Consider the following 18,307-nt stretch of genomic DNA (forward strand, 5'->3'; position numbering starts at 1 on the left):
TGTAACCTGAAAACCAGCCAGCTGATAGACCTCAATGCCATGGTAATTACCATGTTAAAATCTTCAAGAGATGTTTTGTTTTTGTTGACAAACACAGAAAAGAGGGTTTTATGTTGATAATCTCTATCAAACCTTGACTGCATTGTGGCATTACAACGAAAATCATCAAGACTTTTTTTTTTTTTTTTGAACAACTTATCGTCGGGCCTAGCTCGTTAGAATTATGCTTTTTCAAGCTTTTCAAGGGTGGTTTTTACATGAGTCAAAAGTCATTATTACATGTTGCGGGGCTGAAACAACCTGTGAAATGGTACTTTTTATGATAGAAACCATCAAGACTTTTCTTTTCCCCAAACAACTTATCGTCGGGCCTAGCTTGTTCAAATCCTGACTTCTCCAGCTTTCCAGAGGTGGCTTTTACATGAGGTAACAGCCATTATTATGTTCTGCAGAGCTGAAACAATCTGTGAAAAGGTACATTTCACATAAGTGACTCTTCAAAACACACTTGTGAGCATGTACAGAGGTTTATATACTTGGCTTCCAAACCCCTATGAAGGATCCAGATGAGTTTACCCTCTGTAGTCTATCCACCGCAGCCACAATCTACCCTCCGCAATCTATCCCCCGCAATATACCCTCTGCAATCTATCCCCCACAATATACCCTCCGCAATCTATCCCCTGCAGCTGCAATCTACCACCTGCAATCTACCCTCTGCAATCCACCACTTAGTCCCCCCATAGAAAACATATGCAGAAGAAAACAAGAAAACCTCAGCAGTACCGCCCATTTACTAGTAATCATATGTATCAACTGTCTATTTAATTCTAGTGTTCTTTGCCCTAAACAAGATTTTTGTATTTCAAAAAATATGCAAGGACTACTCTGCCAGAGCAATTTCAAAGGCAGAGCCTTGTTTAAAAAATTGCATTGCTCCAGCAGTGCCATTTGAGAAAAATATACTGCTCCGGCGGTGCCATTTAAAAAAATAATACATTGCTCTGGCGGTGCCATTTGTAAAAATGCGGTGCTATTTATGCTCCAGTGGTGCCATTTAAACAAGAATACATTGCCCCGGCGGTGCTATTTTAAAAAATAATACATTTCCCCGGCGGTGCCATTTTTGAAAAAAAATACATTGCTCCAGCAGTGCCATTTTAAAAAATAACATATTGCTCTGGCGGTGCCATTTGTAAAAATGCGGTGCTATTTATGCTCCAGTGGTGCCATTTTAAACAAGAATACATTGCCCCGGCGGTGCCATTTAAAAAAATAATACATTGCCCCGGCGGTGCCATTGTTAAAAATATTTGCATTGCCCCGGCGGTGCCATTTTTGAAAAAAAATACATTGCTCCGGCGGTGCCATTTATAAATAAAAAAAACATTGCTCCGGCGGTGTCATCTAAAAAAATACATTGCTCCGGCGGTGCCATTTTTTAAAATAATACATTGTGCCTGCAGTGCCATTTGAAAAAAATAGATTGCTCTTGCGGAGCCTCTTTGAAAAAATTCCACTGCTGCAACAGAGCTTCATTATATATATCTGGACCTCCAACACAGCTATTTAAAAAGTGTCTCCTATGAAAAGGCAATGTGTTTTTATTGGAAGGTGTTCTGCTGGTGTGTTGTATTCAGCTGTATTTCTGGGGGACATGCTATAGACAATAGTTAATGAAGGCTGCTTGTGTTTCAAAAGAAATTACAGCATCTCATCACCTTGCAGTAGGACTCTCATTGTGATTACAGCAAGATGCAAAAACGTAGACACCTCTCCAAATTTCCCAGACTCCGCCTTGCTTTGTACAAACAACCGCATTTGGTGCAACTCCGCCGCACGACGCGTCATAGTGACTTCATGGCGCTTGCATGGCGCGCCATTTTATTATATATACTCCTACAAATATGGTACTTCTATATAATTTCTCTTTTCCCATCTTCAAATATGTCAGGGAACTACTGCTTTATATCTGCCGAACAAAAACGGCATCTCATTGTTACGAGGGTTGATAGGAAATGACATAGATGAGATGCTAGCGAATGGACGAAGTGGAGGTTGGTGGAGCGAGAACAGAATGCTTGCGTCACTCGCACCCGCTCATTTCCTAAAGCGGTTGTTTGTACAAAGCGAGGCGGAGTCTGGGAAATTTGGAGAGGTGTCTACGTTTTTGCATCTTGCTGTAATCATTCAGTATGTTTTTCAGTTGTAATGGCTCACATTCATGACATTTAACTGATGACTGCAGGCCTATCACTATGTATGATCACCATCTATGTTTACATGGTACACCGCAACTTGTGCCGCCAGAGGACAGGGTGCACCGCAAATTTCCCTGCCGGTCGATACCATGCATCAGGACCGCCGGTGAGACACTACAGTGTTGGTGAAAAGGACAGCCGGCGCGTGCTAGTGAGTCCCTGTAAGGATCGCGGCCGCACCATCACTAAAGGCACATCATAAGATTCCGGCCGTCCGGCTGGGGCCATATAGTATGGTGTTTTGTCACGTCTGGCTACTCCATTAGGTAAGGCACAACATGACTAACATATGTGCAAGTAAATGTACTTACATATCCGAGTGTGTGCCCGCAAACCAGACTTCCAAGGTTTGTGGATGCACCTTGTCCATGCCCTTCGAGTGGTCCACCCCGTCACTTGGGGATATATATTGGGTAGTTTCGCCAGTGACCGAACCTCCATAAGCGTACTCGGGCAAGAACTTGACCCGTCGCTCGTCGAGCGCCAGTGCATGGCGGAAGAAGCAGACATGTTTCATCCTGTCGACCGTCCCAAGGAGCATCTTCTTTTCGCGTGCAATCCCAATGGACGAGACGGTATCCCTAAAACTCTTCTTGTCAGCGTACAGGGTTCCATAATGGCAGAGTACGTAGTACATACCAGGCACCAACGAAATGCACCCGTACTTTGTTTGAGAAGGTCCGCTTGAAACGCTCGGCAGCGCTGCTCTTGAGCTTCTTCTCCGGAGGCGATCCAGCTTGAGTCACTGGACTTAATTCCTCATCATCACTTTTCGGGTCTGCATATAGCTCGTATGCACTGAAGATAATTGATCAACGAATAAGGTATAAAATAATTTAAGCGCACAATGGGATCTGCATCTCATTTCCCTTATGGATCAGGCCGACCTAGATTTTCCAGGGACGTCAACTGGGACTGTTAATGCTCTCAGAACATAGCACACCTTGTCAATCATTGCCGAGAGTACGCGGACTTGGAATGCACCACGAGAAAACCCTGTAGATCCCTCAGCATCGACAGACAAACAAATCACATATTGTTCTAATGCACCGAAAAGAAATATACAATCCCCAGGCTCATAATTGTCTGACAACCAGCGATATGCACCCAAGACTGTCCGTTCAAAATTCCTGAATGAGGAAAGACGTAAAAGAAAAGCAAGATATATAAAGTGACCACTCAGCGCACCATGCGATCGCCAAATCGATCTTATGAGAAAGGACCTGTCGGTAGAATTTGAACGATTTCCAAGATGGCCGGGCGTACGTCCCGATACCACTGTTGTACCAAGTTTTCTGGTTGTCCTTGACCTCCTTTAAAATGCGATGATACAATTCGATAACATTTGTGTTCTTTTAAAACATCAGCAAGTGGTGCAGCTGGACAGCCTCGCAAACGCATACCTTGTCTCCGAACTGATTTGCGGTACCGTCGATGCAAACGATGAGGTTTCTACCACCGATCTTATGCTTACACAGTGGTTTGATTTCTGTGGTAGTGACAGGGCCCGCAGTCGCTTATCAGAGAAAGATCAGGGTTGTTCATCAAAGGACAGATGTGGACGAGATACAGTTGCGGACAAACAAACGCATCAAATTTATTCTACCATTTATGTCCGTCACCACATGAGTTTAAACCCACTAAAAAGCATTGAAATAGAAAGGATTACTTCTAATTCATCCATTTGCATGAGCAGAATTTTCAATTTCGACAATTTGGCCAAAAAATCACCCAAAAAATTGGCGTGTGTCGAAAAAAAATCGCTAAAATCTCGAAAATTTCATTTTTGAACAGCTTTTGAGGAATGGATTCTGATCCCAAAAAATTAGAACTTTCTTACGAGCTGTTCTCGCATAAAATAATACCCAAGTTGGCTCTAAAGTGCAAACAATGGACCATTTTTATAGTGTGAATTTTATGTGAATGTACCTTTTTACCCATAACTGTCAAAATATGATGGGTTACTGGTGCATATTGTCTCAGGTTGGTGGGGGCCGAGTAACTTTGGAGTCATCAGCGTGGTTTGGCACTGCAGGACCCTCTTGACAGGCCAAAAAGTTGCGAAATTTTGGCCAAAAAATTTGGCGCCGCCAAAACCTCGTGGGAATTTCATAGAAACAGTGTTTTTAGGCTGTATTCGACCGTCCGGATTCAAATCTGTCGTCGGTTTTTGCCAGAAAATTCGCATTCCTGAGATACCCGATTTGATGTGTTTGTTTGTCCGCAACTGTAGTACCTACATTTCTGGCCTTTAACAGAGGGAATAGGATCGTCTGCCATGGAGGAAATGGAAGCGGTTAATGGGGTGGAATAGAGGGAGGTAAGGAGAGTGCTCACTGGACGTTGCTCGAGATTATGTAGAAGCGTCGAGGCTACGCCGTATGTAGTTGTAAGCGGGTGACATCTTGACAGGATACACGGTACTGGGAACGATCGAGGTACTTATTCGATTGAGGGCATCTCAGTAGATCTCAGCAAGAATAGCACAAATGGTCTGATCCCGAAAATGGGGGTTTTGTCCGGACGCCATTTGGCAGTTTCTGTCCGGATTGTACCTGGCCTACCCTCAGAAGTGGTAAATTTGTCCGGGTTGGTGGAGGACAAGTGGAGGACCCGTGAATGTCATGTCAAATGCCTGATTCCAACATGACCTCTATATATGTAGCTGGCCTAAACCAATAGCGAACTGCACGGCGCTCATCTGAAACACATTCCATCGACATTACATATGTAAAATATTGAACCAGAAAGTATACACGTAGTGTAAGTAAATGAATGTCCTTGGACGTCTATGTATATGCAACCAAATTCTGAAAAAAATAGGAAAAGAGAAAAGGCTTGCGAGCAGAGACCACCTGGGACCGTATGCAATAATGATAACCTCCTCCACCCAACCACACCCAACGCCCTCAATCACCCCCCAACAAGCTGCTGAAACAACAAATACGAAATCCCCTCACAAAGCATCTCAATCTTCTCCGCCATAGCCGCAAACTTGAACTTATTCCCATACCTCTCCAATCCCTGCCGATGCCTCTCCAACCTCTTCACCGCATCTCCCAAACTCCTTCCTTCTTGCCCATCCGCTTCCCCCTCACGAACCCAAACAACTTCCCCCCGATCCCACATCCACGCCTGCACACCACAGCTCTCCTCAACCCTCCTCACAGGCTCCTTCACCACTCCAGCAACCGAACTCGAAGAGAGGTGCTTGACCACGTCCATCAGCGCGATGTATATCTCGCTATGCACCACCCAATCGCGCTCTGCGCCAAGTGTGTGGGATAGGAAAGCGTACATCACTCCGGGGAGGTGGGAGACCGTGAATAGTCGTGGGATGGAGGGATGTATCCCCGATCCAGACGACGACTCGAATTCAGACGCAGAGGAAAGGGAAGCAGCCTGAAGAAGCCAACTCGATACGTTCCTCAACGTACCCACCAACACCCCCTCGAAAGCCCTCGTCCTCTTATCCGTGCGTGCAATCACCACATTGATAAACTCCCTCGTTGTCAAATTCGCAACGAACCCCGCGTATTCCTTATCGAAGCTGCACAGCACTTCGAATAGGGCAATGGCGCAGATGGCAGAGCAGCAGGTTCGGATTGGGCATGATGCGCCACCGGAGCAGGTGGGTGGACACCGCGTGGGTTTGAAGCATCCCCTGCAGTGGTTTGTGTTGCAGGATGCGCAAGGGAGGTGGAGGAGCCGGGGGGAGAAGGGTTCGGTTGACTGTGTGAAAGGTAAATCAGCGTGAAGAAGACAAGAACGAAAGAAGAACATACGGAAGATCGAGGACTTTTAACAACCTCACGACACCTCGAACACCGTCTACTCGCAGTAAAAAAATCGCGGTGATGCGAAGGTTCGTGCTCAGGCGATATATTTTGTGCCCTAGAACGCGTAGCCGGCCGCGTTGTGGGCGTTACTAATGGCGTAGGTGTCATCGTCAAGCCGAGACGAAGATCCCGCGCGGAGGCTGACACTTTTTTTTCTATAGGTCGTGATTTCGTTGTTGTTGCTGATGATGGTGAGTGGGAGATGATGGACGGTGTCATGCCATGGGTATCTTGTCCTGGTTGTGTTGGTGAGAATGAGGATGGGTCTGGCGGTGGAGCTGAGACGGAAGGTGCGCGTGCACGCCGGGAAGAAGAGCTGGTGATGGGCCCAGTCCCGACAGATGGCTGTCTGGAATGTGTATGTGTACGTGAGGGCGGGGAAGTCGATGGGGACATTGATGGTGGGGATGATGATGGATTCGATGGGCCTGCAACCGATCCACTTCTCTGGGCTTTATAACCCTCCACGGTGGCTGACCTAGCTGGGGGTGCCATATCTTCCACCCTAACTTTTGACGATGACGAAAGAGATTGAAGAGGAGGTTTTGCAGCTGATGGAGCTCGTGGACGACGGGATGAAGGATCACTGGGGTAGATTCGTGAGTTTTCGCGTGGTGACGTCGATATCGATACGTGTGGCGTAACAATTGCTGATGCTGATGCTGAAGGTGATTGTGCATGAATAAATGAAGATGCTGGAATAGATACGGCTGTTATCGCCGAGGAATCAAGAAGGGCAGGTTGGAGCGCGTCTACGCGCCACGAACGAGCAAGCGATCGTGCTGCTTCTTCGTCTGTGATATATCGTGATTCATGTTGCTGTTGGACTGGGACTCGAATAGGCGCTGATGGTGGTGATATAGAATTAAGTGGCGTCCTCCCATCGTTCGATAGAACTTGGGCAGCGGCGGTCCGTTTTCTCGCTTCCTCTGCAGCTGGATCCTCTGAAGCCTGCCGAGCCCTCCCGAGTTGGACTGGAACTTGGATAGGCGCTGATGGTGGTGGCGTCCTCTCATCGCTCGGTGGAACATGGACAGCTGCTCTCCGTTTCCTCGCTTCCTCTGCAGCTGTTTCCTCTGAAGCCTGCAGAGCCCTCGCAAGTTGGTCTGGGACTTGGATCGGCGCCGATGGTGGTGGTGGCGTCCTCTCAACGCTAGGCGGGAGATGGGCAGCTGCTCTCCGTTTCCTCGCTTCCTCCGCAGCCGTTTCCTCTGACGCCTGTAGAGCCTTCGCAAGAGCTGCATCATCGAAAGCAGCGAGCGCCTGACGCTGTGCTGCAAGGAACGCATCCTTATCCACGGATTTCAGCATAGCAGCGCTGAAGCCGTCTTCCTCGGCTACAAAATTCCGCAATGAGAATGAGCTGTTCGAGTGGCTGAGAGAGTTTTGGGCTGGCATTCTACTGGGTCCTGGCATCGTTTGTACTGTTGACGAAGGCATGATGGGATTGCAGATGAAGATGGCTGGGTGCGGATTGATCAAGATGTCAGAAGAGATATCGAGGAGGTTTATAAACGGCTTAGAATGGGATTACGGATGCTGGAGAATGGATATAGGACGCTTGGGCGGTGGTAGAATGAATCATGGTGATCGTTGTTTTGTTTTTCGTTGGTAAAGGGCAAGATCGGTATCTCGCAATCGGTTGGGCGTCTATAATGGCATCGAAACGGATTTTGGGAGTTTTAGAGGCGGCACATGGTGGTCATGAGGCAAGCCGGGGGAATCCTTGTAAAATATTTCTTTCTCACCAGACACGTGTTGGCCTCGTTGCAACAACTCCACTCCCCGTCCCCGAAACCGCTTCAGCGGCCGAAATTTTCATGCTGAGGGTGGCTGAAACACGAACTGACAAGATAAAATTTTTAACAGGTTGTATGGTCGAACTTTGCCTACGCAATTTTTCGGATCCAAGTTCATTTCTCCCGACTCCGTACGGGGAACTCGCTGTATCTTCGGAGTACACATCATATATAGTGAGTGGGGCCCCAATGATCTCTCGCGTTATCTAACAGCATCCTAGGACGATAGACGCAAGATCAACATAGGTGCTCCCCAAAACGACTGGACGGACGGAAGCCCTCGACCGCGTACTACGGTAACGGTGCGTCATATTCCTTATCCCCGCGTTCATTCCGTCTGAAACGTGCTCGGGCAGAGAGTCATCATTTCTCCCCATGGGTATGTTCTATCTATGATTTGCTGACTCGTGTCCAACGTTTTCGGCCAAGGGCAATCGACAATCAACTTGTAAAATCAACCCCTCTATCACCTCCCGAATGTACTATTGCCAAAGGTAAAGCTACCGATTTATTCCCCCGCCCCCAACATACATTCTCAACTTTGATACCTATTACCTAGCGATTCTCAATTTCGTCACTTAGCGGTATGTCTTGTAAGTGTTACGTTACGCCTCAGGCCTCAACACTCATGCAGCGTCTCCAAGACACATGGCCTCCGCAGCACACGCCGCAAGCTAGCCCCAATTGAAGACACGAGGTCTAGCAGGGGAAGTAAACAGCTTCAGCTTCTTTGCTCATAGTCCTCGATTCTCGTTTTATTTTCAGTGTTACGTTATGGCTCAGTCTTGCAGCCTCAAGGACACGAGACAAGCACAAGCGGCCGTAGCAGGCTCCAAGAAACACAAGGCGAAACGCTTTCCTCAGATGCCATATCGAACAACTTCAACTCTTGGTTACTTACTCGCTTTCTTCTCAGCGCTAGCATTACGTCACTGTTCAGTCAATGGAGGCACCATCTCGAGTCATTAGCGAACGAGTACATGTGGCAAGTTCCCTTGAGAAAACGCGAGGTGAGGTTATGCCGTCCACTCTTCCAATCGTTGACATCGAGACAACTTTTTGTCGGCCACGGAGCAAATCAAGCCACAGGATGCCTTTCCTACTGGACCTGCACCTTAACTGCGGCCTCGTTTTTCCCAAGATTTGCCAACGAATAGCTCCACTTATGTAGGCGCTCGTGGCGCTTCTACACGATGTCAAGTTAGACGCTGGGAGCCGGTACTGGGTTCACACAAATTCTTCCCGTTAGGATCCACGTATCTCGAACTTGGTTACTTCTGGGAAACGTGAACGTGTCTTCTTCTTGTTCTCCTCCAAGTCATGGCCTACGGCCGCCTTGGTCCGTCACGTCACGGTAAGGATTTCAGAGGGAGGGCTGAGGCCGCTTCGCTCGAATACTCTCTTTCAGCTCTCAGGATTGCCATGGTGCTGGTGAACGATTTGGGCAGGAATGACTGACGTCGTACGTTCACTGGCAATTTCTTGTTCTTTTCTTGTGTATTTATTCCGACGCCAGCTTGAACCCTCCGCCGTCGCTAACACTTGAGTATATCTCCGATTCGTCTTGGAGCTGTTGTATTTTTTGTGGATAAAACTTCAAGTTCACAACCCACAGGATTACTTTTCAGACTCCATGCCCTGCTAATGTGCGCAGCATCGTTGTCTCGAATAGGAGTCGGTTTCATTGGGCCCAATGTCCTCTCCTCCTCCTAACTAGCCGTCCGCAAGATGCTTCGTAAGTCGCGTTTTTCACCCTCCACCGAAATCTCACCTCACTAATCTTTCACGCCAACAGCCAACCCACATCAGTCCCTCCTCCTCTGGCATGCCAATACCCACCAAGCCAAAACCTGTATCCATTCCCGTATCCTCCGCCTGCAGTGGCATGTCATATGATTCTCCGGGTCAAACGCCCTGCCCGCCCTACGGTTACCGACTTGCTCCGTACTACCCACAATACGCGTACGGTGGACAAGCGATGCCTCAGCCTCCTCCAACTATCTCCGAGTTTGGCTTGGGGAGCGCTCCTTCTACGTACGATGACTACCCCAGGCGCTTCAAACGCAGGTACCATTGCACGTTTACAAAGTCAAATACTCCTCCTCCCGGCACTGTTTTTACACTACATCCACTTTGAGAGCTAACCCCGGATGTACCGCAATATCTAGACTGAGCGCAACTTCGTCGATGGTTGATCCGAGTCGTTGGCTGATTAACTGACAAAGGAAATCAAGTGCTCTTCTTGCGCCGTGCGGTGACCTACTTTAAGTTGACGTCTAGCATGTTGGAGCACATCATTGAGATGACGGATTTGTATGGATATATTCTCTTGAAGCTATAATAAAATGTTGCCGTTTTAGCGAGGACCTCCTTGGAATCGTGTTGGTGCCAGTAGTGTGGCCTAGAGATGAGCCAGTGGCAGATTACTCATATGTCACTGTTCCGTAACAGAATACTTACACAATTACAAACACAAGTTAAGAAACTCGATGTGCAAACGGCTGATAGGAATGCATCGTCCTGAACTCAACGTCAAGGAGTAAGTATCTATTTTTAGCGTGGGGTGATCACGCAAACCTTTTTGGTGAGTCACGAGGGGCTCTGAGTCCGATTGCACTGGTGTTGTGAACTCCCAGTAAGTATTCACAGACGCCCAAAATCCAACAATACCTCGATCGTTCCTACCGTGTATCCTGTCGACATGTCACCCGCTTACAACTGCTTCGAGCTAGTCCCGGCGCTTCTCCATAATCTGGAGCAACATCCAGTAAGCACTCTCCTTACCTCCCTCCATTCCATCACAGTTACCCACTTTCCTTTCCTCCATGGAAGGTGAGAGATCTAAGCACTACCTCGTCTGCATCTGCACTTTTATGAACAACCCTGATCTTTCTTTGATAAGCAACTGCGGGTACCTCGCACACATGTGAGCATGAGATCGGTGGTAGAAACCTCATCGTTTGCATCGACGGTACCGCAAATCAGTTCGGAGAGAAGGTATGCGTTTGCGAGGCTGTCCAGCGGCACCACTTGCTGACGTTCTTGAAAGAACACAAATGTTATCGAATTGTACAATTGCATCCTAAAGGAGAGCGGGAACCAGAAAACTTGGTACAACAGTGGTATCGGGACGTACGCCCAGGCATCTTGGACATCGTTCAAATCCTACCGACAGGTCCTCTCTCATAAGATCGATTTGGCGGTCGCACGGTGCGCTGAGTGGTCACCTCATATGTCTTGCTTTTCTTTTACCTCTTTCCTCGTTCAGGCATTTTAAACGAACAATATTGGGTGCATATCGCTGGTTGTCTGATAACTATGAGCCTGGGGATTGTATATTTCTTTTCGGTGCGTTAGAACGATATCACTCGTGTGTCTGTCGATACTGAGGGATCTACAGGGTTTTCTCGTGGCGCATTCCAAGTTCGCGTACTCTCGGCAATGATTGACAAGGTGTGCTACGTTCTGAGAAGACTTGCAGCCCCAATTGATGTCTTCGGAAAATTTTAGGTCGGCCTGATCCATAAGGGAAATGAGATGCAGATCCCATTGTGCGCTCAAAATATCGCATACCTTATTGTTCGTTGATCAATTTTAATCTTCAGTGCATACGAAATTTATGTGGACCCAAAAAGTGATGAACCAACCTTAGCGAGCGCCAAGCGTTTCAAGGAGATCTTCTCATACAAAGATGTACGAGTGCATTTCGTTGGTGCCTGGTATGTAATGCATACTCTGCCTTTATGGAACCCTGTACACTTACGATAAGAGTTTTAGGGATACCGTCTCGTCCATCGGGATTGCACGCGACAAGATGCTTCCTCGGACGATCGACGGGATGAAACATGTCTGCTTCTTCCGCCATGCACTGGCGCTCGACGAGAAACGGGTCAGGTTCTTGCCCGAGTATGCTTATGGAGGTTTAGCCACAAAACCAGACGACAAGAATCCTACAAGTGTCAAGCATGGAGCCTTGGTAAAGCAAACCATGGAAGTCTGGTTTCCGGGCGCGCACTCGGATATGTAAGTACATTTACCTGTCCACCTGAGGGTTCAATTTGTCATGTCTTTACATTTAGAGGTCGTCATGGACCTGCTCTGAGGTGGATGACGTTTCAAGCGGGGGCGCTCGGTCTTCGCACAAAACCATTCGGGCGTGAGCTTAACGAGCAGATTAATGTCGAGAAGTCTTTGCAGGGGTTGTGGTGGCCGCTTGAGATTTTGCCCTTAAGAAGATTGACATACACGAGGCGGGGCGATGATGGAAAAAAGACGACTCACAAGCAAGTATTCTCCAACTGCGAGGCACTGCCTCAACTAACTGTTTTGTTAGGCCTCACCTCGGGTCAAGCCGAAAAATACACGCTAATCAGAAGATCCATGGTTCTCTCTTGCTGGCCGGTAATTTGACGCCGGGGTACACTCCACAGGCACGTCCTTTGGATGACGATCTATTATTCTGGGAGAGAGTGCGTGAGGAGGGGCTCGGCAATTGGCTGGAATTGGACTTGTTCGACGCTGTGCGCGCCCATGTGGAGAAGTTCATCAAGCAGCATGATAGTACTGTGTGGCTGATTTTTGCGCCAAATTGCAACTGGGGGTAAACTTGCTCAGTACCTCAAAAATTTCCGTAGCTCACATATGGCCACATTTAGCGGATGGAGGACAAGCACTGTACGATCAAGTCATTGTTGAGCTGAAGAAACCTGCTCTCAACCCTGAGATCATGTTTCAACTCCTGGACAACACAGTAAACATCCTAGGGCGTGTTTGGCATCGAGCCAGTTTGAAACTAAGTCCGTCGATTGACATCTGTCCTCTCGTAGTAGACCTTGGACATAGTAATGAAACACGCTACCAGGAGACAGCACAACAGTTTGTACAGCAGTTTTTGAATCGTAAGTGAAAGCCACCATTCTTCTTTTGTGAAGGACTGAACCCATTGCTCTTACCCCAGCTTCCATCTTCGTATTGAGTGGACACGAAGGTTGCATCAGGTCTGTTGCATTCTCGCCTGACGGCAGGCGCGTAGTCTCAGGGTCGGACGACAAGACAATTCGGATCTGGGATGCAGAGACAGGAAGTCCAGTGGGAGAGCCATTCCGAGGACACACAGATATGGTCGTGTCTGTCGCATTCTCGCCTGATGGCAGGCGCGTAGTCTCGGGGTCAAACGACAGGACAATTCGGGTATGGAATGCAGAGACGGGGAAGCCAGCAGAGAGCCATTCCGAGGACACACAGATATGGTTGTGTCTGTCGCTTTCTCGCCTGACGGTAGGCGCGTAGTCTCGGGCTCATACGACAGGACAATTCGGATCTGGGATGCAGAGACAGGAAGTCCAGTGGGAGAGCCATTCCAAGGACACACAGATATGGTCGTGTCTGTCGCATTCTCGCCTGATGGCAGGCGCGTAGTCTCGGGCTCGTACGACAGGACAATTCGGATATGGAATGCAGAGACGGGGAAGCCAGCAGCAGAGCCATTCCGAGGACACACAGATATGGTCGTGTCTGTCGCATTCTCGCCTGACGGCAGGCGCATAGTCTCGTGCTCGTGGGACGAGACAATTCGGATCTGGGATGCAGAGACGGGGAAGCCAGTGGTAGAGCCACTCCAAGGACACACACATTGGATCAGGTCTGTCACATTCTCACCTGACGGCAGGTGCGTGATCTCGGGGTCAGACGACAAGACAATTCGGATCTGGGATGCTGAGATGGGGAAGCCAGTGGGAGAGCCATTCCAAGGACACACAGAATGGATTACACATCAGTAAAATTACAAGTCCGGCTTTAGCCGCTTTCACCGCTTTTGAAAGCGTGAAAGCATGAAAGCGTTTCCGCTTTTGGAAGCCCAGGCCATATTGTTTGAAAAGGGATTTCCGCTTTCAAAAGGGACAAAAGGGGCTGAAAGTGGTTCAAAAGGGGACCATGAAAGAGGTGCAGCTTTCAAAAGGTGACTTGAAAGGGGCTTAAAAGTAGGCAAAAGTGAATAGATTTCTGATATTTGATAGAAACAATGGTAGTAATTACTACTAGAACGACGCTAACCCTCTAATGTCCTCGCTAACTCGAAATCAGACTCGCTGGAAGGGGTTGTGGCCTGGGGAACCTTTGCCGCAACAGTCTCGCCGACCCACTGCAAAGCTTGACCATAGTCCCACCGTGCTTGCTGTGCTGTGATTGAGGAGTTGTGTAATTCAGATTCGACGTTGCGCGGAGTTGTTCAGCTGGATGGATATCGAGAGTCAGAAAGGAAGGGGGGGAGAGGAAGGAAGGACGCACTCAGGACGAGTCATCGTCTAGTAGTGGCCAAGGCATTCCACGGCATCTGCTCGTCTGCTCGTTTCGAGTGAGTAGGCATTGCGAACGTGCTTTTTGAGCCAGGCGGTGCAGGCTTGACGTGTCGCGGGTAGAGACGAGTGGTAAAAAAACACCCACCAGGCCGCCTTGACCAGATGCGAAGAGACGTCGTCCATCGTCACCGAGGTCAGGAGCGCCTTGTCAGGCGAATGCGTACTCACAGACGAGGGGAACACAAACAACCAAGCGACGACACCCCATCCATATCCCGCACCTCCACCATGATGCGCGTCCCCGGGTTCGGACCAGGGGAGAAGGCTTGATGCTCGTGGTCTAAGGGTGCGAGGTCGGTCGGTGCTGAGCGTAGTTGTAGATGTGGTCATGCAAAACCCTAGGGAGGGCTACGCATGCACTATCAGTCCTCCTTCAGTAAGACGAGAGGAGAAACTTACAAAACGTAAGCAATGGTCTCTCTTCCTCGTTGTCCGACTCTGGGACAGCCTCAAGCGGTGAGGCCAGGAACGGGATCTGTGCAGTGCACGCTGGTCATTCGCCTGTGCGACTTTCGTTTCGGAAGGGCGAAGCGACCTGAGTGGCGTGGTGTGTACTTTGCTGGTAGCTGAAACCACCATGGGCTTGTGATGCGACGGGAGTCGCGGGGCTTGGGTGAGGCGGGCTGCTGCTTCTGGAATCAAACCTGACGACGGCGATAAGCCACGTCGATGTCATCATAAAAGGATTTGTGCTGGCCAGACACATACCCAATCGTGAAGACATCGCGCGCCAGAGGAGGGGAAGGGACAGAGGTAGTGTAACGGAAAAGTTAACAAGTCCAAAAATTTCCAAATTCGGATGTTCAACATGTCGCGTGATCGACAGCCTTCAACAGATTTTGGCATGGAAAACACATCTTCTACCTCTTTAATCCTCACTGAAAATTCATTATTAGATGATAGATCTTCACCCCGAATGCTACCTATGCGACTCTATAAAATATATTGATCAACAAATTTGAAAGAGGTCCAAAGGGGGAAAGACCCGAAAGGGCGGGAAAAGGTGCCTTGAAAGTTAATTGAAAGTGATTTGAAAGTGAAAGCGCCTGGAAGTGAAAGTGAAAGGGGTTGTGAAAGTGAAAGCGCCTGAAAGTGAAAGTGAAAGGGGTTGTGATTCTACTGATGCATCTGTCGCATTCTCACCTGACGGCACACGCGTAGTCTCGGGCTCGGGTGACAGGACAATTCAGGTTTGGGATGCAGAGACAAGGAAGCCAGTGGGAGAGCCATTCCAAGGACAATCAGAATGGATTACATCTGTCGCATTTTCACCTGACGGCAGGCGCGTAGTCTTTCAAGGCTCGGGTGACATGATAATTCAGGTCTGGGATGTGGAGACGATGAAGCCAGTGGGAAAACCATTCCGAGGACACACAGATGTGGTCAGGTCTGTCGCATTCTCGCCTGATGGCAGGCGCGTAGTCTCGGGCTCGTGGGATGGGACAATTCAGATCTGGGATGCAGAGACGGGGCAGCCACTGGTAGCAGAGCCATCCCAAGGACACACAGGTCAGATCGAGTCTATCGCATTCTCGCCTGACGGCAGGCGAGTAGTCTCGGGCTCATTCTATGGAACACTTCGGATCTGGGATGCAGAGACAGGGAAGCCAGTGGGAGAGCCATTCCGAGGACGCATATATTGTATCAATTCTGTCGCATTCTCACCTGACGGCAGGCACGTAGTCTCGGGGTCAGATGACAAGACAATTTGGATCTGGGATGTGGAGACGGGGAAGCCAGTGGGAGAGCCATTTCAAGGACACACAGATGCAATCATGTCTGTGGCATTCTCACCTCACGGCGGGTGCGTAGTCTCTGGCTTGGTCGACAAGACAATTCGGATCTGGGATGCAGGATCGGGGAAGCCAGTGATAGAGCCATTCCAAGGACACACCGATTCTATCAACTCTGCCGCATTCTCGCCTGACGGCAGGCGCGTAGTCTCGGGGTCGCGCGACCAAACAGTTCGGATATGGGATGTGGAGACGGGGGAGCTAGTAGGAGAGCCATTCCAAGGACACACAGATGCGATCATGTCTGTGGCATTCTCGCATGAGGGCAGGCGCGTAATCTCTGGCTCGCGTGACAACACAATTTGGATTTGGGATGCAGAGACGGGGAAGCCAGTGGGTGAGCCATTCCGACAGCCCAAACATCCGGTCACGTCTGTTGCAATCTTTGACAGCAAGCGCATAATCGCGGGCTCGAGCAAGTATAGTTAGGATTCAGGACTCAGAAACGAAGTAGATACTAGTGGCAAGGATGGATGATACTAACCGGATTTAAGATATCTACCCAGACATTCCCTCGTCTCCCTTTATATGTCTTTTCCTCCCTGTGTTTTGACTTTCTTGTACAGATTTCATTAAGTTTACAGTCTGGATTCAATATCATTTGCGCAAGTTCAATGAACAGTAATCACGCACTTTCAGGGTATGGGCATCAGGTTTGTCAAAGTCCTAGCGCCTCGAAAACAATTAGTTTATTAACCTTTATGGGCGTTCAGACTCGGAGTTAGTTGTCGGACGTGTATACTTTCTTGTCCAATATTTTTACATATTTTAGATTCAAACGCTGTATATTTTGCTATTGTCAATGATTTAACTTATGACATGAAGTAAAGGCCGATCCAGATTTTCACCAGCACCTCACGATGATACTTGTGTATATAGAATGGTGCCCCATAATCAACTTTCATTAACGGTGTAAGTACAATAACAGAAATAAAAGGAACGGAAAGGACGACGAAAAAAAATGAAATACAGTCCAAGTCTACTTTGGCAACTGACCCGCAGCCACTTCAATCAAATTCTTCTCCCCCGGCGCATTCTGCACATATCTCGCATTAAACTTCAACACACTCTTAAACTCCAAAAACGCTTTCGGGCTAATCGGCAGGAAAGTATTCGCGACGAGGAAAATGACGCCGTCAGTGCACGGAGGTGTCGTCAACGATCCCGTATATTTGAATAGGGAAACGGTGTTGAAGAAATTCGTGATGTTGGAGAAGGAGAGTGGGCCAGTGGTGGTTGAGCTGTCTGGTTTTGTGATGGCGTGGAGAGGAGTGGAGAGGGGGTCTAGGAGGTTTGCGTTGGTTCCGGTGAGGGATATTTCGAAGAGGGCTGCGAGGACAAGAATGGAACCGTCTGATGGACTAAAATTTAGTCGAAGAACGGATGGTTTGACGTTCAACCACAAGTACTCATACGTTACATTATAGTTCAATGGTACTCCACATGGTCAATTGTACCTATGTACCATAGAGCTACCCCAATGGGGCCAATGCTATCTACACACTATTGAATAAAGTTGGGCCCAATGCATGCTTTTACCTTAAGGTGAGATGGTGTGGCCCAATTGTGAAATATCCCGCAACTTTGGGCCCAATTGCTATTTAACACATGATCATATGGTGGACCGACAAAAAAGTAGGCCGAAAGATATATCCGAAGACAGGGGGGGGTCACTACTATGGCACCAATTTCTCTGCCTTCTCAATCCTTGCTTTGATCCGAAGCTCCTCTTCATTCAGCATGATCATAGTATCCAACTGCCTCAACTGATCCTCTATGTGTGCCATTGCCTCCAAAAGAGCATTTCGAGCTCTCAAACCCACCTCATATTCCCGATGCAATACCCTGTGGGCTATTCAGGCTTATTCCAGTGGGTTGGTAAGTCTTCCCACATCAGGCAACACGACGTCAAAAAATGAGGCCATCTTCGGCTCAAATTCAAATCCGACATCTTAAAACCAAAGATTTTGTCAGCTGGTAGTGCCGAAATCCTTCCGGAAATATTGCGTTGCCTCCCAAAGACTATGTGCACTCAATAGATATTAAGACCGAGGATTTCATCCACTGGTTGTGCCGAAGTACCTGCGGAAATGTGGTGTTGCCTCTCAAAGAATATGTGCACTCAACACATGTTAAAACCGAAGATTTTGTCAGCTCATAGTGCCGAAGTACCTCCAGAAATATTGTGTGGCCTCTCAAAGAATATGTGCACTCAACACATGCTAAAACCGAAGATTTCGTCGGCTGTAGTGCCGA

At 48.4% G+C, this 18,307-nt stretch overlaps 5 protein-coding genes across 5 annotated transcripts; 4 read left to right on the forward strand and 1 right to left on the reverse strand.

Annotated features, from left to right (window-relative positions):
* Window positions 1-2,077: 2,077 nt before the first annotated feature.
* LACBIDRAFT_304571 (uncharacterized protein) lies at window positions 2,078-2,390 on the forward strand (the record flags this gene model as incomplete). The annotated part of the gene is made up of 2 exons (XM_001884852.1): window positions 2,078-2,193; window positions 2,249-2,390. The coding sequence occupies 2 exons, from the start codon at window positions 2,078-2,080 to the stop codon at window positions 2,388-2,390; spliced, it is 258 nt and encodes an 85-aa protein (XP_001884887.1).
* Window positions 2,391-2,505: 115 nt separating this feature from the next.
* On the reverse strand, window positions 2,506-3,853 carry LACBIDRAFT_304572 (uncharacterized protein; the record flags this gene model as incomplete). Its single annotated transcript, XM_001884956.1, has 8 exons — window positions 2,506-2,515; window positions 2,573-2,842; window positions 2,901-3,059; window positions 3,108-3,148; window positions 3,205-3,391; window positions 3,450-3,613; window positions 3,665-3,777; window positions 3,832-3,853. The coding sequence occupies 8 exons, from the start codon at window positions 3,851-3,853 to the stop codon at window positions 2,506-2,508; spliced, it is 966 nt and encodes a 321-aa protein (XP_001884991.1).
* A 3,902-nt stretch (window positions 3,854-7,755) lies between these two features.
* On the forward strand, window positions 7,756-8,458 carry LACBIDRAFT_304574 (uncharacterized protein; the record flags this gene model as incomplete). Its single annotated transcript, XM_001884853.1, has 4 exons — window positions 7,756-8,073; window positions 8,121-8,201; window positions 8,256-8,278; window positions 8,329-8,458. The coding sequence occupies 4 exons, from the start codon at window positions 7,756-7,758 to the stop codon at window positions 8,456-8,458; spliced, it is 552 nt and encodes a 183-aa protein (XP_001884888.1).
* A 1,266-nt stretch (window positions 8,459-9,724) lies between these two features.
* On the forward strand, window positions 9,725-10,036 carry LACBIDRAFT_304575 (uncharacterized protein; the record flags this gene model as incomplete). The annotated part of the gene is made up of 1 exon (XM_001884854.1): window positions 9,725-10,036. The coding sequence occupies one exon, from the start codon at window positions 9,725-9,727 to the stop codon at window positions 10,034-10,036; it is 312 nt and encodes a 103-aa protein (XP_001884889.1).
* Window positions 10,037-10,724: 688 nt separating this feature from the next.
* Window positions 10,725-12,503, forward strand: LACBIDRAFT_304576 (uncharacterized protein; the record flags this gene model as incomplete). The annotated part of the gene is made up of 10 exons (XM_001884855.1): window positions 10,725-10,731; window positions 10,802-10,896; window positions 10,949-11,109; window positions 11,168-11,247; window positions 11,300-11,352; window positions 11,410-11,450; window positions 11,505-11,618; window positions 11,677-11,922; window positions 11,979-12,182; window positions 12,233-12,503. 10 exons carry the CDS (start codon window positions 10,725-10,727, stop codon window positions 12,501-12,503), a joined length of 1,272 nt encoding a protein of 423 aa, XP_001884890.1.
* Window positions 12,504-18,307: the final 5,804 nt, after the last annotated feature.

Source organism: Laccaria bicolor, genomic scaffold, assembly GCF_000143565.1.
Source record: "Laccaria bicolor S238N-H82 LACBIscaffold_28 genomic scaffold, whole genome shotgun sequence".
Classification (NCBI taxonomy): domain Eukaryota; kingdom Fungi; phylum Basidiomycota; class Agaricomycetes; order Agaricales; family Hydnangiaceae; genus Laccaria; species Laccaria bicolor.